The sequence below is a fragment of the Pongo abelii genome, chromosome 5 (assembly GCF_028885655.2).
Source record: "Pongo abelii isolate AG06213 chromosome 5, NHGRI_mPonAbe1-v2.0_pri, whole genome shotgun sequence".
NCBI classification, from domain to species: domain Eukaryota; kingdom Metazoa; phylum Chordata; class Mammalia; order Primates; family Hominidae; genus Pongo; species Pongo abelii.
This window is the reverse complement of record NC_071990.2, coordinates 83,863,924-83,890,625: the sequence shown is the minus strand read 5'-3', so window position 1 is coordinate 83,890,625 and position 26,702 is coordinate 83,863,924. Positions and strand designations below refer to the sequence as shown.

The window sequence follows — 26,702 nt, the reverse complement described above, 5'->3', positions numbered from 1 at the left end:
ACAGCTTTTGAGTTCTGTTCTCAACTCAGCCTCATGAGTATGCACAGATTGCTCATTGTTTGTTTTTCTTTTAAGGAAGACAATGGTGTAAAATTGGTTGATCCTTTGGGTGAAATGTTGGCACCATCCTGGGAGGAACATGCCACCTGTTTAGCAAATGCTGAGGAACAAGATATGCAGAGAGTGCTTATTGACATCAGCGAGAAAGAAGCTGTGAATTTGCAACAAGATGCCTTTGTAGTTATTGGTAGAGATACCAGGTGATGATAAGAGTTACTGGTAAAAAAAAAGCTTTGGGAACGTGATATAAATGATTGTATCAGTTTTAATCCAAGACAAATGGAAAGAAGTAGAGTGGAACTACCCTGAGTTGCATGTCTACCTGCCTGGCCTTTTTAGTAGGATGTAGTAGCTAAGTCACTACTGCAGCTTGGGGTTTGGAGTCTGACTCTGGTTCAAAACTCTACTCCAAAACCCAAGCTGCAGAATAATGTATGTAAAATACTTCCTGACACAAGAGAAACACTCAATAAATGTCTCCCACCCCCTCTGTAGGTTTATTTTTTTTTCCCTACAGAGTCAACACATGATTTGAACTCATTATTTTTAAAGATTTACTTTGTAATCTGTGTTATTATTGTTTCAAATATTTATATCATTTTCCCATGCTGGAGCTTACTGTAAACTACAATATTACTTTCCACATAGTTCTATTTTGCAGCTTTTGCCTTTCTTAACAAAAATGTCTTTTTGTAAAATATTAGATGAAAAGTATACTTTGCAACAGTGGCATTTCCTTTTGCATAAGATCTGGTTTTAACCTGAGATTATTTCAAAAGGAAATTTCTACTCAATCTCCAATACCTGGACTGGTTTTTTTACCCTCTGTTGTGTTACCAGAGGGTTTTCCAGATACCGATGATGGTAGCAGAGTAACTTATGTTCTGAAGTAAATTATCGCACCACAGTAAAGCCATCCCACATGTATTTGGTTCTTAACTATTAACTAATCTAAGTGATGAAACATCTTTTCCTACAAGGCAGTTTTTATTTTATTTTTTATTTTTTTGAGACGGAGTCTCGCTCTGTCACCAGGCTGGAGTTTAGTGGCACAGTCTTGGCTCATTGCACCCTCCGCCTCCCAGGGTCAAGCGATTCTCCTGCCTCAGCCTCCCGAATAGCTGGGACTACAGGTGTGCGCCACCACGCCCAGCTAATTTTTGTATTTTTAGTAGAGACGGGGTTTCACCATGTTGGCCAGGATGGTCTCGATCTCATGATCCACCCGCTTCGGCCTCCCAAAGTGCTGGGATTACAGGTGTGAGCCACTGTGCCTGGCTAAGGCAGTTTTGTAATCTGTTTTATTTTCAGATAGATAATTTGTTCTGACTTTACAAAATGGAAAACAGGTTCTATATCCTTGGTGGCTTAATACAAGTACTGTCTTATACACACTGTGTATATTCAGTGTTTATTGTTACTGTTCTTAGAGTTCAGACATGTTGCTGTAGTCAAACTTGAAAAGGTATTTGGGTATGCTGTGGTTAGAGTGTCCTTTATATCTATTTTATCAATTCATTTAAAAGCCAAAATTTTTCCTAGAACTAGATTGTGAAAGGCTACTGGAAAATGCTTATAATTTACCAGTTATCTTTAGAGTTTATAGCTTTCAGTTCAGATACCAGGAACTTGCTATTTTGAAATTTATAGCATGTAATTTTTGCATTTGCTTGCAGAACCAGCAACCCTGCCAGTTTCAGGATGGGATATATTATTTTCTTCCTTTTCTTTCCTAGGCCCAGCAGTGAGAAACTTTCACAATCTGTAATAGATGGTGTGACTGTTCTAGGAGGTCAATTCCATGGTATGTAGTTATCCTGAGTTGGAAATTAAACTAATCTTTAAAAAACTTTAATTTACAAAAGTAATGTATATTTGTTTAGAAAAGTTTGAAAATACAGATGAACAAAAAATGTTTAAAAAATGAACTCCTAGATACAAAATACTAACTTTAAAAATAATCTTCCAGGTCGTTTCTGGGCAGGCATGTTTTGTCTTACCTATGGTAGTACTATAGGAGATTATAGCTGGGAAATTCTGAACTAATACAACTTCCTTTACTTTGGTAAGGCTGAATTTCCTCAAATTAAAACCTTTTTAAGTACTTGAAGATGATCATTCTGGGGAGCTTTTATCAATATTAGGTCTTCCCTAATAGCTGGTTTCCTGTGAAATCAGCTGTTACCTGTCAAGTAGTGATGGGAAATATTTTTGACAGGTAGTTCTTTATGTTATATCAAATGACAGAGAATTAAGTGAAACAAAACAGACTAGGATCCCCTTCTCACATTGTGTCTGTTGTGAAGGCACTGCCTCCACCATGTTTTGAGGTGAATATTTTCCTGGTGTGAGATCTTTGTCATTAAAACAAACATCCACTCTTGACCTTTGAAACCTCCTCTCAGTTCCAACTGTGTTCCCTTCCTGCACGGTCAGTCTGGCCTCTGCTGAGGGCTAGCTCTGCTTACCTTCTCTGTTTCCTTCTCTTCTGTCATTCTTCAGCCTTCTGCAGGTGAGTCTCTATCCTTACCTCTCCTTGAAATAAATGTCTCCCCAGCCCACCCCTGACATCCATCTGCATTGTTATTGCCAAATCTGGTGGATATTGTAAAGTAGGGATTCTTAACCAGGGACCTCTATGGCATGTCTGGGAAAGCTGCAGAGGACCTGTGGACATCATGATACGATGTACAGAGTGTTGCCAGCACAAGCACTTTCCCAGGGAGTGCACACGTACCTCTCCTCAGATACTCAGAGGGGGCTGTGATCTAAGAATAATTTTAATAATTTATGCTTTAAAGGTCTTACAGTTGAAGTCTTTGTAGCTTTCCATAATGTTAAAGCTCTTTCTTTGAGCTTCTACTTGCTTGGCCACTATTCCATATTGGTCTTCTCTGTTGGCTCCTCTTGTGTCTCTTTTGGGGAGGGCATTCCTCGGGACCCTCTTTCATTCTGCATGATTTCTGAATGATTATCTCTACTGCCATAGCTTGAGCTACCTTTTTTCATTTATTTATTTATTTATTTATTTACTTACTTACTTATTTATTTATTGTTTGAGATGGAGTCTCACTTTGTCGCCAGGCTGGAGTGCAGAGGCTCGATCTTGGCTCACTGCAACTTCTGACTCCCTGGTTCAAGTGATTCTCCTGCCTCAGCCTCCCGAGTAGCTGGGATTACAGGCACATGCCACCACACCTGGATAATTTTTGTATTAGTAGAGACGGGGTTTCATTATGTTGGCCAGACTGGTCTCAATCTCCTGACCTCGTGATCCGCCTGCCTCGGCCTCACAAAGTGCTGGGATTACAGGCATGAGCCACTGCGACCGGCCTCTTTCATTTGTTAATTCATCAAACATGTTTTACTACCTGCTGTGTACATCCCTCTAGTAGTCTATTTCTGTTTCACTGTGTATCACAACCCATAGTAAGAAACCCATTATGTGTCATGACATGTCAATGTGTGCTTGTGTGTATAACTGAAATAATAGTTTCAATAAACAGTGCTCATCCATCCTACATGACATGCAATCATCTGTTTAAAATGCACAAATGCTGGCTGTGTCTCACTAAGTAAATTCCATGGCCCATTGGCAGGCTGTGGCCTGCAATTTGTAAAGCATTGGTCTGAGTGGTGTCTTCCCTTAGGTGGCCTGCTTCTTTCTCATGTTCACCCTGCCCCAAACTGTATTCTATCATCCCCAGAATGGTTGTCTTTTTCAGCATTTTCATTCTATCGCTAGAACCATCACTCTCCTAGTGTTTTAGTCTAGAAGAAGTTGAGAGTAATTTTTTTAACCTTTCCTTCATTTCTCTCTTCAGCTTAGTGTATTTCAGTAAATGAAAAAAGGTTAATGTGGCTGCAACATAGGGAGAATGGGGGCTAGGAGAAGAGAGTAGGGAGGTAAGGTGGGGCTAATTCATACAAATCTTGGAGGTCATGGCAAGAACTTGGGCTTTATTCCAGATGCAATGGGACTCCATTGAAGGATTTTATGCAACAGAGTGATATGATCACATTTCCATTTAAGCCAGTCCCTCTGTTTGTCGTAGAGAGAAGGGAAAGGAGAGTTGTAAGAAAGGGAAACAGACCAGCTAGGCCACTCTTGAAAAATTGGTATTGCATTCAAAGGATTTTGTGATATGTGGGGAGAACAGAACTGTGAAGAACACATGCAGGTTTCTGAGTTGATGAGTTGGATAGAAAATGCTTTTCACTGGGTATACATACTAGGCATTTAGTAAATGTTTATTTGGTAATTTTGATATTGGTCACAAAATTATTTTGTTTCTTCCTTTAGCAGGTCTTTTAGAATAATGGGTTCCTCTAGTAAACACTTCCATTAAACTAATCTAAGCTCTTATTGGTATTTTTTGAGCTTCTCCATCTCCTCCCATCTCATCATTATACCAGAGCTAAGGTTGCCTTCATAAGGTACCATTTCTGTTAAATAACTTCAGGGCTCAAGAATTTAAAGTGACTCCTTTTTGCCTCCAGTCAAATTCTTGTGTTTGAGGTTCAGGTCCAACTGACAGGTTTAGTCACTGAGTATTTACTTATTGGTTACTGGTCCATCTTTGCTATCCATTTTTCTTTGTTTTTTGCTCATGGTGCTTTTCTTATATGTTAGCTATGTTTAACTGTAAGCTGGTTTTCTTTCTTTCTTTTTTTTTTTGAAAATTATGGGATGTTTTTGAGGTTTACAGTGAAAGTATAGTCCTTTGCTAAAGTTTAGTCTTTGGCTTCTGCTGGGTACCTGGGGCACTGGCTGGGTTCACTTTACATTGATTCATGACAGGCCGGGCATGGTGGCTCATGCCTGTAATCCCAGCATTTTGGGAGTATGAGGTGGGTGGATCATTTGAGGTCAGGAGTTTGAGACCAGTCTGGCCAACATGATGAAACCCTGTCTCTACTAAAAATACAAAAATTAGCTGGGCGTGGTAGTGGATGCCTGTAATCCTAGCTACTTGGCAGGAGAATCACTTGAGGCTGGGAGGTGGAGGTTGTAATGAGCTGAGATTGCGCCATTGCACTCCAACCTGAGCGATACGGTGAAACTCCATCTCAAAAAAAAAAAAAAAAATTAATGACAAAGTTCCTTTGGACTTCTGTGGTTATGTATGTTTGGGCAGGAAGTCCATGCAAGGGCCTGTGCTTGGTAACAGCTCTTCAAGAATGGGTTTTCCCCTCTTCCCTGCTCAGTGTTAAGATAACTGTCCTGGGAGTGGTGACATGGGGTGATTAATTTCTGACTCATCCTTGGACTGAAGATATAGTTCTTTGGGATTTCAACTTCATGAGAGTCTGGTCTTCTACTGGGTTCTGCATCTTAGATCAGCATGGGCTTTTTTTGCTTGAAAACGGTAGCTCAATTTCTAGTTTAGAGGAATAACTTCAGAACAAAACTGGCTTCCGAACTAGCTTAGATCTTGGAGTTCTTGCCTTCAGGTATGTTTTGGCCTGATAATTCTGTAACTTTTCAGCACTGTAGTTCTTTTTAAAAGGAGGTTTTTGTCTTTTATCTAGCATTTTGGTTGTTTCCAGGAGGATGATTCATCTGAATTATGTAGTTTGCAATGTTACTGGAAACATAACTCAATTATTTACTTGTCTGTATTGCTTTATGTTTACATTGTTACCTGTTTATATGTAATGATTGGTTTTTTGGCTTCTTATAGTCATTTATATTTCTTTTTAAGATCATTTTTATGTTTTCTAAGATGTCTGAGATGACACAAAAGGATTTGTCACCCTGAAATTCCTATGCATGAATGCATTTAAACTTTTTTCTCTTTGTTAAGAAATGCGGTGAATTGCTTTTTGTATTTCTATGACAGATTATGGCTTGTTAACAACACCCCAGCTGCACTACATGGTGTATTGTCGAAACACGGGTGGCCGATACGGAAAGGCAACTATAGAAGGTTACTACCAGAAACTCTCTAAGGCTTTTGTGGAACTCACCAAACAGGTGAAAAGTTTATTGAACATGGTTAGAGTTAAACAAATGAATAAAGTAACATGGTCTACTGAACAAATTATCTTGTTTGTCATGCCTCCTCTTTCCTTTTCCAAAGATGCTGCATATCTCCTTTTTTGTTTTTCTCTAGGGCTACACAAGGTTCTGGTCTATGTATCCTGCTAACTTACATTGGCGTTTACTTGGCAAAACACGTAGTACATTCTGAGATCCTTTGGGGAAGAAAACATGGTGGGGGTCTTGACGATGGTATCATAAGTATTCATTCAGATGAATTTGATCTTAGTTAATGTAGGTGCTGTTGGCTTAATACCTGAGGCATCTACTATTGAGATTTTCTTCTAGGTATATTGGCTTGTTAAATGTGGAGAGATTTGAGAAGTATAATTCATTTGATCAACAAATATTGAGTGTATGTCCTTACCAGGCATAATTAACTAAAAGCCCTTGCTCTCATAGAACTTATAATTTGGGGTGAGGATAGCTGGGAGAGGAGACAATTAGAAAAAAAAACAAATCTGCCTGATGATGATGTCACATACTATAAAAAGAATGACATACCATTACTGCCCATTTGTCTGTGTGCTTATTCTTGCATTTGAATGGCTGCCTTGTAATATTACTTTTAAGAGACCCTATTAATTGAGAATAAATTCTAATAAAGCTCTATGCTATAAGTTGTTCAATCAGCGAAACTGTTCTATTGTTCTAGGTGTTTTTAAATTTTACTTTAGTGTTTTATAATTTTAAAAATTGAAAAATTAAAACAATTATAATTGATAAAATTTAAAAATTAAAATGAGTTAACTGAATATTTACATGTGCATATATGTATATATGCTTTATATTTCACATTTATTTTTATAACTTGAAATTTTTCTTCCATGTGTCTTTTTCCTTTGTAGGCTTCCTGCAGTGGAGATGAATACAGATCACTTAAGGTCGACTGTGCAAATGGCATAGGGGCCCTGAAGCTAAGGGAAATGGAACACTACTTCTCACAGGGCCTGTCAGTTCAGCTGTTTAATGATGGGTCCAAGGGCAAACTCAATCATTTATGTGGAGCTGACTTTGTGAAAAGTCATCAGAAACCTCCACAGGGTATGTCGTACTAGCACTGTAAAAATTTGTTTTTAATGCTCTTTGAAGCCAATCTCACTTATAAACTAAGGTGGAAAAGTGAGTTAAGAATCTTGCAGCTATTCCTGGCTCTGCCACATTTAGACATTGAGAAATCTTCCCACTCTCACAGCCATTGAAACATGGTCTGCTCTCTCTGCCTGTAAATCACACCACTCCTCATAGTCTACAGGAAATCAGGTGGGGAAAACAAAGTCAGGAAATGGCATTCTAGAGCAGTGGTTCTCAAACTGGCATGCGTCAGAATCACTTTGAGGGCTTGTTAGCACACAGATTCCTGGGCTCCACTTCTGAGTTTCTGGAGGTCTAGCATAAGATTTGCATATGATAGAAATTTGCATTTCTGTCAAGTTTGTAGGCTTTGTTCACAGTGCTTGTCTGGGGATCCCTTTTTGAGAATCACAGATCTAGAGGGGAGCATAGTAAGTATTATTAGATACCTTATCTGAATTAAATATACTACGGAAAGCAAATGTAACTCTGCTTATACAGTTGTTAGCAATCAGTGTTTTCCACTCAGTGCAGAATAGGAGGAAGACTTTTCTTCAGATTTTAGTTGTAGTAGGAGGTGTTCTGGATTTATCTGCATTATAGACCCTAAATTATTTGCTTAGGCCAAACCTGACTTGCAGATATGTTTTGTTTGGCCGGCTGCATTTGTGTGTTTGTCTGTGTGCCACTGTTTAAAAATTCCGTGACTTCTCTTATATATTGGAATCTCTAGCATCTCTTTACCAAAATCAGAAAATGTTCACACATGGCATTAGTCCACTGCAGTCAGATAGATGCTGCCCCCCTTAAATAGGACATGCATTCTGGAACTCTACAGACTTCATCCAGTTGCCTCATTCATTCACGTTATTATGCCTTACTTAGTAAGCATTTAAAATGTCAGTGTAGTCAACCAATTTGAGCTCCTTTTCATTGAATTGCTTGTTTTGACATTTACCTGACAGTTCAGTTCTGCCACTTATTTATCCATTTATTAAATACTGAGCTCTTACTCTCTATGCTCTAGGCTTTGGGACTACAGTATGAACAAAACCATAGTCCTTGCTTTCCTGAAGCTTGCATCATGTCCTTTCTTCAATCTTATGATCCCATTCCTGACAAAAGCCTTTTACTTCTTAGTTGTCTCATGTTGGATTTGTCACTCTGCTGCTGTCATGGCTAAGGAATAGCCAAATTTTCTAATAAATTTGATGTGACAATTGCTGAGATTTCAGCAACTTTATGTAAATTTCACAGGCCAGTTATCTCTCAAAGTTATAATTCTTTGCTCTTAATTACCAGTGTTTCTTTTTATTGGTGGTATGAACAAATAAAAATCATTTCTGTTAGAATCAAAGCACATACATCATCTAGTGCTGATTATTTTTCTATGTAAAGGAGATCATGGTCCTAGGTAAATTACATTCAGAAATACTTGTAGCTTTCAAAAAATGTTTATGGGACACCTGTCTAGCCAAACCAACCTGCTTATAAAATGGAATTTTATGGTAGTATTATAGCAAATTTCAGCATAGATTTTAAATGCTCCTTTTTTCACTTTGCAGTGAATTTGTCCTGTAAAAACCACTAATAAACTACGTACTATTCAAAGATTATACACTATTTAAGATTAAGATATTGATTTTTAGGTGGATAATTTTAAGAGAAAATTCTAAAACTCTTTATAATAAATTCTTAGACTGAAATGCATGTTAAATTATCCTGTGTGCTAGGAATGGAAATTAAGTCCAATGAAAGATGCTGTTCTTTTGATGGAGATGCAGACAGAATTGTTTATTACTACCATGATGCAGATGGCCACTTTCATCTCATAGATGGAGACAAGATAGCAACGTTAATTAGCAGTTTCCTTAAAGAGCTCCTGGTGGAGGTATGGTGGGGGGATTGGCTACCCTCTAAAACAAGACTTAGTAGTGAAATAGTTCCATATTTTACAATCATTTGTCAGAAGGGCACAATTTATGACAAATTCTTTACATTAGTGGGCAGAAAATTTAAAAAAAAGCAGTGGTAATACCCAGTCATTTGAACATTTGAGGCATTGGCTTTGGAACCTGAAGGTACTCTTTTCCTCCTTATACTGGCCGAGTTTTGTGATCTGAAGCTTTAGGAAGTTTTGCTTCCATCATAATTGAAACTTTGATGACAGTTCTGTGGTCACTCCATAAAAGCCCTAAATTCTAATAGGAAATCTCATCATCTGATATATTAACTGATCATGATAAGCTTAGTAATGTGAGATTTGTTTCATTTTGCTATTTTAGAAATAAATCTCAGGCTAGCTTTAAGTACACAATATAACTGGAAATTATTATAATGTGGAAACAGCATACTTTAAGAATTCAATAGATACTTTTTGTTCTTTTTTTTGAGACAGTGTTGCTCTGTCGCCCAGGCTGGAGTGCAGGGGCAGGATCTCGATCTCCGCTCATTGCAACCTCTGCCTCCTGGGCTCAAGCAATTCTTCTGCCTCAGCCTCCCAAGTAGCTGGGATTACAGATGCACGCCACCACACCTGGGTAATTTTTGTATTTTTAGTAGAGATGTGGTTTCACCATGTTGGCCAGGCTGGTCTCAAACTCTTGACCTCAGGTGATCCACCCACCTTGGCCTCCCAAAGTGCTGGGATTACAGGCGTGAGCCACCGTGCCTCGCCAGATACTTTTATTTAAAAAATTAAAGAGGTGAAGATCAGGAGATACAGGCTTCTTAAAAGAGGAATTCTCATAGAATTGCTTTAAATAGTGTTCAAATGTATTTTAGGCTTTTTTCCTGGCATACATGTAAATTTTCAGTCAGACATTTATGGCATAAACTAAGGCACAACTGAACTGGCTGATAATTTTGTTAGCCTTTAGAACTCTCATTATATTTGTTTTTGTAGACCATACTTTTGATGGCAAGTTAAGTATCATTGTTTTTGTCTAGATTGGAGAAAGTTTGAATATTGGTGTTGTACAAACTGCATATGCAAATGGAAGTTCAACACGGTATCTTGAAGAAGTTATGAAGGTATTGAATCATTTTTGTTTTCTGGTAGTTTCTTAATTAAGAACATGTTTCTGTGAGGAAGATACTGCCCTCATAAAAGTGATTATGTTGTAGTGCATGAAGCTGAGCTGCTGTTCATGTAAAGGTAAAGAGAAATAAATAAAAAATTTAGTTGTCCTTGATGAATAAAGGAAAACTTCTTTCCTTACTTTTCTTGGAGTTTTCCTTTAGAAAACTTGGAATTCTTTCTCTGTGCCTTTGTAATGAATGTAAATCTTTCTAAAGGCCTAATAAGCCAGTTTTATAGCTCAGGAATATTTTTTTTTAAGGGCCTAGAGTCACCAATTTCAAATGTAAACATCAAGGAAGATAGCTCACCTATCTCCCAGTCTCAGTAGAGTTTAAGTTAGGTGTTTGCATCCAATTTGTAACTATCTGTCTGTCACAGGTATGAAAAGTTCTATTACTCCCTTAGAGAAGGGCAGTTAACACAGGTGGCCATCCCTATTACCAAGTAAATTTAGGATAAACCACGTGTGTGACAAATGGTGTTGTCAAGTTTTCCTATTTGAGGACTAGTGTTAAAGAAAAAAATAATTCATGACACTTGTTAAAATGGTAAGGCAGACTTGATTCAGGACTGTTGTGATAGGTACAGGGACTAATGTGATGGAGTTTTCCAGTGGTAGGAGAAAGATTGGGCTCAACTCCAAATATAGTAAGGAAAAGTGGGGCTTTATAGCCAAGTAGCAGGGTGTGTGGTGGGTGGGTGGTGGTCAGTGGATGAAAAATTACTGAGAGGAAACATGAGGGTAAGTGGGTGGTATTTTGGCTAAACTGATCTAACAGGACTTTTGCTGAAGGTAGGCCAGGGCAGTCACATATTACCTGGGGGATGGTGGAGAATGAGAACTCAGGTCAGATGTCAAGAGTGGTCATGTATCAGGATGAGGGATTCTCGCTAAGCTCACTTAGCATGACTCTTATTAAAATCAGGCTATTGGAAGACATGCCTAAGGACAAGGCCTAGTCAGGCCCACCTAAGCCTGAATAAAGTTTGGTCAAGGAGAGAATTTTTGTCATTAGCCATCTTTTGTCTTAGGAAATTGGATTGGAATATGTCTGCTTGGCTATATTAAAGGGTGAGCGTTTATCTTTGCTGTCTCTTAGCAAATTAGCCTGTGATTGAACATCAGTTTGGCTTAATACTTATTCAGTAATAAAAAACTGTTTCTTGCCCTTCTTTTTTTTTGGAGAGGTTTTCTGGGGTGGTGGGAGATTCTGTTTCTAATTATTTCCCCGGTGTCCACCAGATGACCACCCTTGGCACCACACTACTTGCTCGGAGAGTTACCAGGGTTCATGGACAAAACTGGAAGCCTGTTTGCCTCTACTTTCTCATTAACGAGAAGTTTTCCAACTTTTTTGTACCTCATTTTGTACCTCGTTCTGGCATTTATACTAGTTTTAGTTACCTTTCCATTCTCTAGAAAGCAGGAATTATAAAGTCAGATTCCTGCAGGATTTGGACAGGTAAAGTGAATGAGGGCAGCAGGGGGCTAAAAACAGGTCAGTATGTGCCAGCTGATGTCAACTGTAGTCACACTCTTCAAGAGAAGCAGGAAATCTGAATTTTCATGTGATTTTCATACTTGTTTAAAAAGAAACAGTGGCTGGGCAAAACGAAATATATCTTGAGGCTGCTAGTTTATGACCTGATTTTAATATATGGTTATAATAAGCTCATTCAAGGGATTCCATCTGGGGCCCATTTGCCTGCCTTTCACAGGGATTGGGTTATTTCACAGTACTTGGGTTATTGTTTTAGGATTTTCATTTTCTGTCTTAAACATTTATTACAGGTAAAATAACCTAGTTTAAGAAGCTGTTACTTCTCAACTCACTGTCTTCCAGATGAAATATTTTTAGCCCTTGCCATTCCTGAGGTCTCCTACATCCAATCTAATGCTGATCTTTCTTTTGCAGTTTTTCTACTATCAATCTTTCCTTAACCATTCTTAAAGCTCTCTCAGATCCATCCATCCATGACTTTCCCTATTCACTGTTGCTGATCCAGCCACTGTCTCTTACTAGGATTAGTCCTAGAAGCCTCCTCATTCCATTTCTTAACCTTCTAATTGAACTTGCTGCTGTTTGTAAACAAAGTTTTATTGGAATAGAGCTATGTTGATTTGTTTATGTATGGTCTGTGGCTGCTTTTGCACTGTAATGGCAGAGTAATTGTGACAGAGACCATATGGCCTGCAAAGCCTAAAATATTTACTGTCTGGCCTGTTACAGAAAAAGCTTGCAGTTCTGCTCTAAGCTATTCTCCACACTGTAGCTAAACAGCCTTCTAAAACAGTTAGGTCGTGTCACGCCCGCACTTGTAATCTTTCGTGTCTTATAAGGAGACCCTCATCTCTCTCACAGTGCTTTACCCTTGGCTGCATGCTTCCAGAGTGTGTTCGTGCTTCCATTGTATACATACCATTTTGTATTTTAATGCTTAATCGTCTTCCTCACTGGACTTGGCCCCAGTACGTTTTGTTCCCCTTTGTATCTCTGGGATACTAGATATGCAAGAAACGTTTGACATCTGAGTAACTGCTGTATTTCTTTAAATGCATGTGTTATAGGTACCTGTCTATTGCACTAAGACTGGTGTAAAACATTTGCACCACAAGGCTCAAGAGTTTGACATTGGAGTTTATTTTGAAGCAAATGGGCATGGCACTGTAAGTTCTCTTAATTATAGTTGGCCTTAGCTGGCACTTTTCTTTATGATGAGACTTCTGTATCTGGGAGGTAATAATAGGTAATATTGTACTTTGTTGAAATAATTGGATGTGACAAAAAGATCCTTTGGTTATCTTATATATTGATGTATTATGAAACTGTGATTCTCTTTTACATGGTAATGATTCTTTGAATGTGAAGAGATATACTAAGGTGTTTTGAATAGTTTTTTAAAATTTACAGTTCTTAATTTTTTTATAAGCATGTTGTCTATGCATTTTCCGGCTGGCCATAGGAGGGGAAAAGAAAAATTCAGTCGCTATGGTGAATTGCAAAGTGTTGGAAAGTTGATAATTAATAAGAAATGAAAATGAATTTAAGGTAACTAGTGATAGTCATAAAATGTTTCAATTTACATTTACATAAAATTACATTTTAAAGTGTATAATTTAGTTTTTTGTGGATTCATAATGTTCAGAATATTTTTAAAATGTTTTTATACTCACCTTATTTAATGAATGCACTTGAGATGGCTATCAGAACATTTGAATCTAAGCCAAATAATTTTCCTCATTAATTTAAAATTGGCTTTTGGAGGGCATAAATATAAAAAGGGGAAAAATAAGTTCCTACAAAATGCAATTAAGATATAACTTTAGTGATCGAATGGAAAAGTTGGTAAATTATTTTCTAAAGGGTAGACAGTAAATATTTTTGGATTTTCAGGCCATAAGGTCTCTGTTGCTGAACTCTGCTGATCTAGCTTAAATGAATCTGTGTGGTTGTGTTCCAGTAAAACTTTACAAAAACAGGTGACTAGCCTGTGCCTTATTTTATCAAGAAAAATGTATTTCATCAAGTAGTTGAGCATAGTATGCTGATCTTGCTCAGTATTAGGCCTCTAGAAGGCAAAAAAGATGGGTATTTCCAAATGAGATAAGACTCTTGAGGAGCATGATGAATTATATATTGTAATGACTATCCATGACATTATTTGCCATATTTTGATGAATACTATGAACTCTTAATTTTGCCTAGCTCATCCCCTTAAGTTTTAGAATAAAACTGTACTAGCTGCAATGAATTATATCCTTCAAAGTAAAAAGGATACAGACAGGCTCTAAGTAACCTGGTTGCACAGAAATGATTTAGCTGGTTAAAGGGAAAACATGAACTTATTGTGTGTGTTCGCCTCTTGTCAAGGTGGTGTTTTCTTTGTAATCAGATGTTTAAATTTTTATAACCAGTTATATAATCCACAAATAAAATTTTTTCCCCTAGTACTATCCTCTGGGTTTTAATGTGATCTTACATTAATTTCATACATTTTAAGGCTGCCACTATTTTTCCCCTCAGTTTCTCCAGATTGACTAGGAGGGAAAAGTGGGTTAGCTAGAATAATAGTACTTATGACTAGGTTTTGAATAGTGTTTTGAGACTGCTTTTATATGCTTTTGCTGTAGGCACTGTTTAGTACAGCTGTTGAAATGAAGATAAAACAATCAGCAGAACAACTGGAAGATAAGAAAAGAAAAGCTGCTAAGATGCTTGAAAACATTATTGACTTGTTTAACCAGGTCAGAACTGATGGGGCAGTGGATTCTTGGTTACCTTTACATTATTCAGAAGATGGACAGAACAGAGTGTGGGTGCATGCAAAATTAAAGTGGAGACGTGCTGGCCTGGTGGCTTCCTTGTAATAGTGGTATATTCAGTTGAGATTTATAATGAAATGGAATGACAGAACATTTTTTAATATGCTTCCCTTCCCCTACCTCTTATGATGGAAATTTCCAAGTACATTGGGTAGCTTCTACCTAGGATCACAGATTCAGCTACTCAGTGTATACATATATATTATTAATTTTTTTTTTAACCAAACCTCGAGGAAATTAAGTAAAAATAACTGGTTGTTAGGCCGGGCACAGTGGCTCATGCCTGTAATCCCAGCCCTTTGGGAGGCCAAGGAGGGCAGATCACGAGGTCAGGAGATCGAGACCATCCTGGCTAACAGGGTGAAACCTCGTCTCTAATAAAAATACAAAAAATTAGCCGGGCATGGTGGCGGGCACCTGTAGTCCCAGCTACTCGGGAGGCTGAGGCAGGAGCATGGTGTGAACCCAGGAGGCAGAGCTTGCAGTGAGCCGAGATCACGCCACTGCACTCCAGCGTGGGCAACTGAGCGAGACTCCGTCTCAAAAACAAACAAAAATAACTGGTTGTCTCATTGACAAAGGACATACATGTGGGTTAGTTGGGGTTGGAGTGTCGTTTGGCTATGGAAAAGCAGTACTCAGGGTAGAGGAAAGCAATTCAATTATTTGAGTGTCTTGCACCCACTGGACGCTTTATATACCTTACTGTGTAATCCTTACGGTAACACAGGGAGAGGTGTTACTGTAATTTCCATTTTATAAGTGAAGAAACAGAGATCTATCTTCAGTTATATCTTATACCAAAGCTCATATTTCTCCATTTTACCTTGATGCTTTCTATCATTGTGGGGTAATATCTCAAAAGGGATCTAATTATAAAGAAAAATGAGTGATGGAATGTTAGGCTGAGCCTTAGAGTTATCCAGTCTAATTTCATTTTATAGATAAGGAGTACTACAGGCAAGTTTCTCAAGAGCTAGTTTCAGTATTCTTTGTTACACCTTTCATTGTCTTCCATGGAGATCTTCACCTCATTTTTCGTATTTATCCATCCACAAAGACACTTCATTTAATCATGCTGCATGTGAGAAAGCACATGATATAGGTTGAGTATCCCTTATCCAAAATGCGTGGGACTAGAAGTGTTTTGGGTTCCAGATTCACTGGATTTTGGGATATTTGCATATATATAATGTGACATCTTGGGTATGGCACTCAAGTCAAAAACACTAAATTCTTTTGTTTCATGTATGTTACATAAGATTAAAGGTGGTTTTATAGAATACTGTAAATTTAGTGCATGAAACAAAGTTTGTGTCTACTGAACCATCAGAAAGCAAAGGTGTCACTCTTTCAGCCACCCATTGGACAATCTGTGGTTGTCTGGCATCACCATCATTCTTGACTCTGAATTTATATGCTATCAATAAGCAATCATTTTTTACACTTATTCACACACAAGTATTTTAATAGTAAAAAATATGATACATATCTGGCATGCATGGAAATGATGTATCATAGCCGAAGGAGGCTGAGAGGGTCTTTTTCCCTTGGGGATGCTGAATGAACTGTGGGCCTGCCTTTAGTGGGTTTTTGTTGTTGTTGTTGTTTTGTTTTGAGGTGGAGTCTCACTCTGTTGCCCAGGCTGGAGTGCAGTGGTGCAATCTTGGCTGACTGCAACCTCTGCCTCCTGGGCTCAAGCAATTCTCCTGCCTCAGCCTCCCGAGTAGATGGGATTACAGGCGCCCACTACCACACCTAGCTAATTTTTGTATTTTTAGTAGAGATGGAGTTTTACCTTGTTGGCCAGGCTGGTTTCAAATTCTTGACAGTGAAGTCAGGAGTGCATTTGTTTTTTATTAAGAGACAAGGTCTTGCTATGTTGCCCAGGCTGGAGTGCATTGGCTGTTCACAGGCGTTAGCACACTGCAGCCTCAAACTCTTAGCTTCAAGTAATCATCCCATCTCAGCCTCTCCTGAGTAGCTGGGACTGTGGGTGTATGCCACCACACCTGGCAGTTGTATACCCGCATTTTGACCTGTCACAGGAGGCCAGGTGTGGAATTTTTCACTTGTGATTATTTTGGCACTCAGCATGTTTCAGATTCAGGATGTTCAACCTGTACTGTGATTGGTTTTCTAAGAAAAAACATCCATTTCCAAGATTTGCTTGTGTTAAGTGGTTTCTTCCATTTGTTTCCCCATTTGCAGGCAGCTGGTGATGCTATTTCTGACATGCTGGTGATTGAGGCAATCTTGGCTCTGAAGGGCTTGACTGTACAACAGTGGGATGCTCTCTATACAGATCTTCCGAACAGACAACTTAAAGTTCAGGTGTGAGAGAAACTTTAAAATAACTTTTCTGAATATTAGCTAAGTAAAACCTATTATCCCAATTCTCACTATATCTCACTGACAAATGTTTCCTATTTCATTCTGTACATACACACATGATACATAGAAAATAAGGCCTTGTGGGCCAGGCGCAGTGGCTCGTGGCTCATGCCTGTAATCCCAGCACTTTGGGAGGCCAAAGCAGGCGGATCATGAGGTCAAGGGATTGAGACCAGCCTGGCCAACATGGTAAAACCCTGTCTCTACTAAAAATACAAAAATTAGCTGGGCGTGGTGGCACACACCTGTAGTCCCAGCTACTCGGGAGGCTGAAGCAGGAGAATTGCTTGAACTGGGAGGCAGAGGTTGCAGTGAGCCGAGATCATGCCATTGCACTCTGGCCTGGCGACAGAGTGAGACTCCATCTCAAAAAAAAAAAAAGAAGGCCTTATGATACCTAATTGTATTCTGCTGAAAAAAAAATTATAGAATAACTAAGTTCATTTACTTAACATTCTATTGTTTGCGAAGTATTTGGTTTCCAACTTTATTATATAATAAATAATATGAATGACTGCATCACTTTTTTAAAGAGATTTTATTATGGAGAATTAAAAATAGATATAAATGTAGAGAAACAACATAATGAACTTTTGTGTACCCAGCTTCAACAGATTTCAATTATTGCCCTATACATTCTTCATACCCCCTCTTTTGTATATTTTATTTAGAGACGAGATCTCACTATGTTGCCCAGGCTGGTCTTGAACTCCTGAGCTCAGGTGATCCTTCTCCCTTGGCCTCCCAAAGTGCTAGGATTACAGGTGTGAGCCACTGTGCCTGGCCCCAACATTGTTTTGAAGCAAAACTCAGATCCCCTGTCATTTCAAGTGAAAGTACTTACTCTGCATTATGTTTCGTTCACAGAGTACTTCCTGAGGGAGAGAATTCAGATAAATTGCTAATTGATTTCTGTACATGTTTATGCCAGTTTACACATTCACCAACAGAATTTGTGAAAGACAGTTGGAGGTACTAAAGCCACAGTTCACAGAAATGGCTGATTGTTCAGATTATTTTTGGCATATTTAAGAGATTCTTATCGGTCTTCTTATATAATGGGCTACCACTTTTTTGTGTGTGTGTGTGATATGGGACTTAAAGTCATATCGTATTTACTGGCCATTATCTTAGTGGTAACTCTAAACATTTGTGGAAATATTTTTTGCCAAAGGTAATTCTTTATAGACTGAAGAAAAAGAGAAAAGTTGTACAAATGTTGAAATTAATTACCCTGACCTTGGAGAAAGAAGTTTTAATGTAATTTTATATTTCGTCTGGCACTTTTCGTACAATGTATGTTTAACAGGTTAAGCTTCTGAAAGGAAGTGTAATAGAGTAACAAATATGAAATGCTTGCACTTAGGTTGCAGACAGGAGAGTTATTAGCACTACCAATGCTGAAAGACAAGCAGTTACACCCCCAGGATTACAGGAGGCAATCAATGACCTGGTGAAGAAGTACAAGCTTTCTCGAGCTTTTGTCCGGCCCTCTGGTACAGAAGATGTCGTCCGAGTATATGCAGAAGCAGACTCACAAGTAAGCTGGGATAGTTCTATTGAAAAAGAGCCTAATATTAGGTGATGGGGAGGCAAACTATTTTAATAGTTTTTAGAATCTCACTATGATGATTAAGGCTTTATTTTGTTGAGTAGGTTCACATTAAGACTACAAAATTATTTTCACCAGCAGTAATTATACAATTTAACAAAATTAGACCCACTTAGTTTATTTCCCCAAATATTTTTGACTTATTCTAGACTTCCTGAAAGTGTCATATTTTTAACCATGGCAGGAATAACTAATAAATACTTAGTTTACGCACTATAAGGTAGATGATCCTTTTCTTTTAAAAATATAATCTTGTGACGTTATGAAAACAACCAGCTTTGTAGTTCATTTCTAAGTAAACTGATAGCATTCTGGACTCTTGTTATTCAAAATATTTCCTTTAAATGACAGCCTTACTCTGTGCCTGTTTCCCTGATAGGGGTCACGACTTGTGGTCTGGATTTTTATTTGGCCTCTTCACATACTCCTTAAAGTGTTTGCAAAGCCAGGGCAGAGTACAGTGAGTGCGGTGAATAGGGAATCAGGAGGAAACATTTGGCAGCTTTCCTGCAGAAGCTTAAGCCATCTCAGAGTCTAATGAATATCCATGATGGATGAGGAGATGGCAACGGAAGCAGTAATACTTACTTACTGTTAGGCCAATTGTGGACTAAAGTTTTATTGAATTTTTTCAGTTGTGGAATGATAGCTATTTTTATCATCTGAATTGACTAAAAACTTACCTTATTTAAAAGAATTTGGTCTGTTTTCCATTTATTTAAGGGCTTGGAATTTGTTACTGAAAGATGAAAAAAGGTTTTCATTAGAATTTGTTAGTGAAACAAAATCAAGAATCACCCCTCTCTTCCCCAGAGTTCCAAGTAACATGGTCTTGCCCATGTTAGGCACATGCTATGTCTTTCTCATCTAATCTCTTTTAATGTAATTTGCAGGAAAGTGCAGATCACCTTGCACATGAAGTGAGCTTGGCAGTATTTCAGCTGGCTGGAGGAATTGGAGAAAGACCCCAACCAGGTTTCTGAAGATAATTTTCATATTCCTGAGAAACTGGACTTTTTACAGGTCTTTACAAAACTGTCAATAATAATGGCAGTACTAAGAGATTTATAATCATAATGTTTACAATGCAGCCTACTGGATTGTCTCTAGATCTGTTTTTCTTAAACACTACCAGAATAATTCTTTATAGATAAGCCTTACACTTGTTAAAGAAATTTATCTTTAATTTCAGTCTCACTAATGTAAAATCCTGGGACTTAAGTATACAATTCAATCACTAACTGTACAGTTTTATGTGGGGAACAATTCATGCAGGCTACTGGAAAATTAAATCTTATTACCAACTCCTTGTGATATCTTTGCCATCACCATCACATGAGCAAGATGATGTTTTGCAGCATTCCCCATTGCTGATACAAATGGAGAAGGCAGAGAAGACTTTATACAACCAGTTTTTCCATTGCAGAGTCTTAAGAAAGATTATTAGATGACTTACCTATATGACTAATGCCATCAGGAACTCAGAGGTATGAATAGGGGGTTGTCCATCCCTCTTCCATAATGAGGTGGAGATGCTCGTGCAATACTTTTAAGGATGCATGGTCCAGCCTTCAGTTATTCTTCACTGCTCTTGGTGAAGGTATGTGGGAGAAAAACTAATTATAATACGTTTCCCAGCCTCTGATGGAGAAGGAACACCACTCTGATACCAGAACATGGTTAATAAGGAAAAGTGAAAAATCCCCAACCAATCTTAATTAAACCAAGCCTGAAACCATGGAAAAAAAAAATGGGTAGTGTATATTTTGCAGGTTTAAGACAACTCAGGACAATAAAAACAATGGACTTTACATGTGTGTATATATATAGCTCTCTTAGGCACCATAATCAGTATGAGCCAACAATATTTAAACTTGATTCAGGCCACATTCAGACATTTGCTCTTATATACAAATATTTAAATTAAATACAACCTGAAATGTGTTCTGTTACATACAAAAAAGGAAAAACTATACAACGCAGAGCAGTGTGTGTGTTTTAAATAATTACATTTACATGTAAGCTAAATGGAACCACCAGTGGTGCTCAAGTTTTTATCATCCCTTCCAGAAAATCTTTTTCTACCATCTCTTCTATTTTTTGCCTGGCTTTGCTGGAACATGGTTTGTGGTTCTCCAGTTTCATGTCCTTATTAGGAAAGGCATTTGAGTAGAGGATAGGACTCCCTGAGTGTCCTCCACATCGGCTTGTGACTTTGCTGTTGAAGACTTGACTGAGCACATTGAAGAACGGCAGGAGCTGCTCCATACTGCGCACGGTGCAGATGGTGAGCAGCAAGTGCCCTGGCTCCCAACCCAATGTTCTCCCTGAGTTGTCTTCCTCTGGATTTTTCTGCAGAAAACAAAAAGTGAACTGGTATTAATACAACAGACAATGTGGTATGTTAGAAAAATTAAAAAGATATAAACTTTGGCAATTGGTCAAGAAATGAATACAAATGACATTAAGTTTCTACTCCTGACCTGATCAAAACCCTTGGTGCTTCTGAGACCTTTTACTGCCATTTATTAGTTTTATATGGAGCAGTCTAACACTGTAGTAATAGTTCCCAACTAGAATGTGCAGATAAGCTAAGTTAACAGAAATAGCTTTGAACAGGAATACAGTCAAACATAAAAGTTTTATGTTGTGCTTTGTATTTACTCAAAAAGCTCCCAGGTTTCTGAACCCTCACTACTGTAACCAAGGACTAGGTCACAAAATTACTACAGAAAAAAGGAGCAAAGTGCTTTATACATTTCATAATATATCCCCTTTTATTATAATTAGTTAATTCCCTTTTATCTAAATGGCCTAAATTTGCCATGATGGTAGCAGTGTCCAAAGTGAATAATTACTGTCAGTACTGCATCACAGAGAAAGGAAGGGATCCCTCAGGAGAGACACTGCTGTCTCCTTCTGGGTTGTGCTAAACAACATAGGGAGGAAAGCTGGACCTGGAGTCAAAGGAATTGAGTTAGTGTGCTGGCTCTGCCATACTTATGGCATCCTTGGGCAAGATACACAAAGGTTCCTCACTTATAAAATGGGACAGTCTAAAACTACCTTTTAGTAGAGAAGTCATATGAGAAGGTATGTGAAAACTCTGTCAACTAAATATAAAGACAAATAATTTGGGTATTAAGAGGCTAGTTTGAGAAGCCACCTGAATTACACCAACACAGCAACAGACATCATTCTGTCTAGAGAAAGATAAGAGAACTGAGGTTGGTTGAACTTGGGCAGAATCACAGATACAATACCACACTAAATAAAGATAATGAAAATAAGCAATGAACTAGACAGAAGGAAGAAATGAAGACTTAGGAAGCAGAATTACAATCTGTCATATTAACAAATGGAGTTTGCCTTCTAAGATCAGATGTTGCTCAGAAACTTTCATTGTTTACCTAATAATTTAATATCACTAGTTTCCTAGTGGGTCAAGCAGATGCAAAATCCAGCTTATTTTCTTCTATGTGCTCTCAAGCTTATTGCTTATTTTAAAGTAAAATCCTGAAAAAGGAAAATATTAGGTTGGTGCAAACGTAATTGCGGTTTTTGCACTGTCGAAATTTGCCGTTTTATATTGGAGTACATTCTTAAATTAATGTGGTTATGTTATACGTCATTTTAAGCACATTTCTCACTTCTTTTTTGCTAATGACTTATTACTTGCTGTTTATGTTTATTTTAGACTATGGAAATGATGTTAGACAAAAATCAAATTTAGCGATTTTCTGAGTTCAAAATAGGTTATAAAGCAGCAGAGACAACACGCAACATCAACAATGCATTTGGCCCAGGAACTGCTAATGAACATACAGTGCTGATACAGTGCCGTGATGGTTCAAGAAGTTTTGCAAAGGAGACAAGAGCCTTGAAGATGAGGAGTGCAGTGGCCAGTCATTGGAAATTGATAATGACCAATTGAGAGCATCATCGAAGCTGATCCTCTTACAGCTATAAGAGAGCTGCCCAAGAACTCAATGTTGACCATTTTATGGTCATTCGGCATTTGAAGCAAATTGGAAAGGTGAAAAAGCTCAATAAATGGGTGCCTCATGAGCTGAGTGAAAAATAAAAAAAATCTTTGAAGTGTCATCTTCTCTATTCTATGCAACAATAATGAACCATTTCTCGATCGGATTGTGACGTGTGCCAAAAGGTGGATTTTATATGACAACTGGCGATGACCAGCTCAGTGGCTGGACTAAGAAGCTCCAAAGCACTTCCCAAAGCCAAACTTGCTCCAAAAAATGGTCACGGTCATTGTTTGGTGGTTTGCTGCCAGTCTGATCCACTACAGCTTTCTGAATCCAAGTGAAACCATTACATCTGATAAGTATGCTCAGCAAATCAATGAGATGCACCAAAAACTGCAATGCCTGCAGCCGGCATTGGCCACCAGAAAGGGCCCAATTCTTTTCCATGACAACACTGGGCCACACGTTGCACAACCAACGCTTCGAAAGTTGAACTAATTGGGCTATGAAGTTTTGCCTCATCTGCCATATTCACCTGACCTCTTGCCAACAAACTACCACTTCTTTAGGCATCTCAGCAACGTTTTGCAGGGAAATTGCTTCCACAACTAGCAGGATGCAGAAAATGCTTTCCAAGAGTTCGTCAAATTTGGAAGCATGGATTTTTATGCTACATGAATAAACAAACATTTCTCGTTGGCAAAAATGTGTTGATTGTAATGGTTCCTATTTTAATTAATAAAGATTTGTGTGAACCTAGTTATAATGACTTAAAATTCATGGTCCCAAACAGCAATTACTTTTGCACCAAACTAAAAATATAAGTTAAAATGGAAGAGTCCAGGAGCAAACCAAGAAAAGATCACCTACTTCTTCATCATCTCTGGTCAAAAACAAACCAAAAAACTTAACAGCTATCACTTAAGTTTGCTTCCTAGCAATTATTTAGCTTCCAGTCTAGATTATAGGATATATAAAACTTTCTTTCTTTCTTTCTTTCTTAACTATGACACTGGCACCAATGAGAGTCCTGTGACTGACTTTCACATTTCCACCATTACTCAATTACTGGTACCATACCACCTCTAATCCCCTAAATCAAACTGCAATTCAACAATAAAGGGTGTACAGAGATGACTTTGTCCTGAAGGAAAATAAATATCTTTGTACCCTCTACAGCTAACTTCCAAATGTAAGGGAACTATGGGGTAACCTTTTGTCTCTATTCCTACCAAGATGAGCCTTTAAGAGAGGGACTTTTATTAAGCTCTTGACCAAGAAGAATACACTTGATTCAGAGTTTCTGATGCTCTTAATCAGAACTATATGTATTGTCTTAATATTAAATAAAGTCAAACGTTTCCATACAAATGATTCTCCTTTGACTTCACCAGTCTACACTTGAAAAAAGACTTCCTTCCTGTTTACCTCCCTTGTACTTGTTGACATTCAGACCTGGGTTTGTGTCTCAATATTTGGCAATTTTTGCTGCCACATCATAAGCATGAAACAGCCACCCTCACCTGATGCTTGGCCATCTCCAATCCCTCCAAAATCACTGTCTTAAAGTCCTCCTCCTTGTCCTGTGGAAGGAAAGAGGAGAACTCACAGCCTTTGTTCCAGTGGAAAGTATGCTTGGCCATGAAGACCTTGTTTAAGGTGATTTGGATGGGAAGATGCCTTTCAATCAAAATAGTTTTCTTATTCTGTGGGACAAATTTTGGGCAAAAGACTGTCATATTTATTATTTAGATAAAGGAGGGGGGGGTCTTATAAAAATTCTCATTACTAATGAAAGGCAGGCATAACAGAAAAGGACATGTGCCTGGGGTCATATTTGCTTCTGGATTTGTCATGATTACTTGCCCAAACTCTGAGATATCAAAGTTTGAGATAGTTTGAGATATCAAAGTGAAAATACCAAAGTCCTACCCTGAACTCAGGACCCAGCTTACATCCTCATCTCTGTCCTTTTATTAAGCCCCTACAGAAGCAACTAGGAATTTAAGTCAAGTTTTCTCATGTAAATTCCTTCCAGCAAAACCTCTTTAATCACTTTCTTCATTCCATTTCTATAGTTATGGAATTCAGTTTAAGAGCTGCTGCCTGATTAGGAGGACTCCAGAAGACTGGAAAATTTCTGAGCACTCAAAGCACACACTGCATACTAGATCTCACCAAACAACCTAGATCACTCCCAAATTGTACAATTTGATTTTGAAATTTGTTGAATGTAAAAGAAAATTTGACAAAAGGTTAATAACAAAGGCCCAATGGTGAGCATACCAGTTTCGTTGCTGGTAGGTTCTTGGGCAAAGATCTGTAATAAATTAGCATGATGCATACTGAAAGATAAAAAGTATATAAGACACAATATTTTACAAATTTTATTTTCCTACACTTTTTAATGGTATATGTTTTAAGTAAATTCCCACTTTTCCCCTTAAATCATTTCTCTAAGAAGATGCTTTATATTAAAGAGTCATAAAGCCAGTTTAATTCTGAGCACTGTTTTAAAAACTGCAGGTTGTGGGGGGGTCTTGCAATCTGTACTTAGCATCATCACTGTGAACTACAAAAAGGAAAACATCTCATGTTAAGGGCAAGAACTGTTTTGTGAAACTTTAGATTCGGTTATATAGCTGTACTGGATCAGGATAAGGAATGCATTTCTGAATGTAGGTTATAATCAGAAAGTGAAAAATACTTAGAAAATGAATTTTAGCATATATATTTTATTTCATATAGATAAACAGAATGAATGCTAATGATTATTTCCTTTATTCTGATCGAGGTCTAGCTCATTCAATTTCAATGAAATCTGACTCATATTTTACAAATTTAAAATGTATAATCTTCTTACCCATTGATTAGTTCTGCTGAAACAACTCTGACAGGTTCTAAAAATCCCTTTTGTATTGCATTTTTCTCAATCATACTTCTGTTTCTCATCATGGCATTAAGATGAACATTATATTACATTCTCAAGTTTTTGACACGAAGACTGTTCAGGACTACAGTCTTAAATACTCACATGTATGGTTCCAAGGTTTTTTTTTTTTTTTTGAGGGGAAAATATTTTAAGGTAGATGTTATTAATGTACAAAAGCCTTCCTTTTTCTTCTCTTTAAAAAAATGAATAACCACATATTCCTTTAAAATACATACGATATGTTTTCTAATGTCTGGAAATATGAGGCTTATGGACATTAACTCTCAAAACTGGGGACTTGTTTTCAAAATAGCTCAACTTGGTAATGTTCTCAGTTTCCCAGGAAGTATTTAATAAATACCTCACTAATGCAACATGTAGTGATGTAAAACAAAACAATCACAAAAGAATACGATACCTTTGCTCTTTTCCGAAGAAGTTTTGCTAGTCGTACCACGTAAGGTTTAAATTCTCGTTGATGTATACCCTGTCTTCTGACTTCCAAACCTGAATCATCTGAGGCTTCTGGAATAAAGGCCCATCGGTACCTATGTATAGAATAATGACATCAGCATCAGTAAGACAGACTTTGTGCCGTCTAAGATTAGGCCACATAATGTAGTAGAAAGATCATGACCCCACTGCTTATAAAAATTCAAATGCCACATGTGCCACTCATAGCCTTGTCACTTTGGGTATGTTTCTTAACCTCTCTGAGCCTTTGTCAGTAAATAAAGATACTATTAACTACCTCATAAGGTTGTAAGGAATAAATATGAAAACTTGTCAAGTACTCATCATTACTTTTTTCATGAGTCCTAGGCAAGTACTCAACAAATGTTTCTTTTCTCATTAGCGAATAGGCATAAGGTTCTTAAAAGGAAAATGTTTTCATTTAGCTTATCTCTTTGTGCTGTAACATAACAGTCTGACAAAGACTTGATTTTTCAACATATAATTGGTCAAATGTTCCCTAGTTGCACAGTAAAGGAGTAAAAAATTGAACGAATTTAAGAAAACTAAGTAGGGCTTTTTTTGCACTTCTCTTGTATTTTGCTTTGTAATTTTGTCTTTCATAAGTAAGTAAAAGTAATATCCGACCATGGGAAAAATTCAAACAGTATAAATGGGCATACCAAAGAAAGGTAGTCTCCCCTCCCCGCATAGGATCCATCAATGTTGTCAGCTTCGTAAG

The 26,702-nt window shown here is 37.7% G+C and overlaps 2 protein-coding genes across 37 annotated transcripts in view; one reads left to right on the top strand and one right to left on the bottom strand.

Moving 5' to 3' along the window:
• Positions 1 to 26,702, top strand: part of PGM3 (phosphoglucomutase 3) — a 45,810-nt gene that overhangs the window by 4,415 nt on the left and 14,693 nt on the right. For 4 of the 10 annotated variants that reach the window (XR_008526263.2, XR_008526265.2, XR_008526262.2 and 1 more), the window contains exons 3-13: positions 76 to 260; positions 1,797 to 1,864; positions 5,904 to 6,037; positions 6,952 to 7,147; positions 8,911 to 9,068; positions 10,127 to 10,210; positions 12,829 to 12,927; positions 14,392 to 14,505; positions 16,795 to 16,917; positions 18,344 to 18,517; positions 19,483 to 19,564. Coding sequence is in view for 7 of the 10 variants with exons in the window: in XM_063724889.1 (XP_063580959.1) it covers positions 76 to 260; positions 1,797 to 1,864; positions 5,904 to 6,037; positions 6,952 to 7,147; positions 8,911 to 9,068; positions 10,127 to 10,210; positions 12,829 to 12,927; positions 14,392 to 14,505; positions 16,795 to 16,917; positions 18,344 to 18,517; positions 19,483 to 19,564 (1,417 nt within the window). In the remaining 3 variants the exon portion in view is untranslated. Of the gene's footprint in view, positions 1 to 75; positions 261 to 1,796; positions 1,865 to 5,903; positions 6,038 to 6,951; positions 7,148 to 8,910; positions 9,069 to 10,126; positions 10,211 to 12,828; positions 12,928 to 14,391; positions 14,506 to 16,794; positions 16,918 to 18,343; positions 18,518 to 19,482; positions 23,335 to 26,702 lie in introns of those variants that run through there. The other 6 variants (XM_002817096.5, XM_054557811.2, XM_024248114.3 and 3 more) reach the window with 5 other exon arrangements.
• DOP1A (DOP1 leucine zipper like protein A) overlaps positions 20,441 to 26,702 on the bottom strand; it is a 101,585-nt gene continuing 95,323 nt past the window's right edge. For 15 of the 27 annotated variants that reach the window (XM_054557789.2, XM_024248112.3, XM_054557792.2 and 12 more), the window contains 3 exons: positions 25,926 to 26,055; positions 24,099 to 24,158; positions 20,441 to 20,941 (listed from right to left, as the gene is read on the bottom strand). In XM_054557789.2, the coding sequence (XP_054413764.1) occupies positions 20,636 to 20,941; positions 24,099 to 24,158; positions 25,926 to 26,055 (496 nt within the window). In that variant the 3' untranslated portion in view covers positions 20,441 to 20,635. Of the gene's footprint in view, positions 20,942 to 24,098; positions 24,159 to 25,925; positions 26,056 to 26,702 lie in introns of those variants that run through there. The other 12 variants (XM_054557797.2, XM_054557800.2, XM_054557798.2 and 9 more) reach the window with 2 other exon arrangements.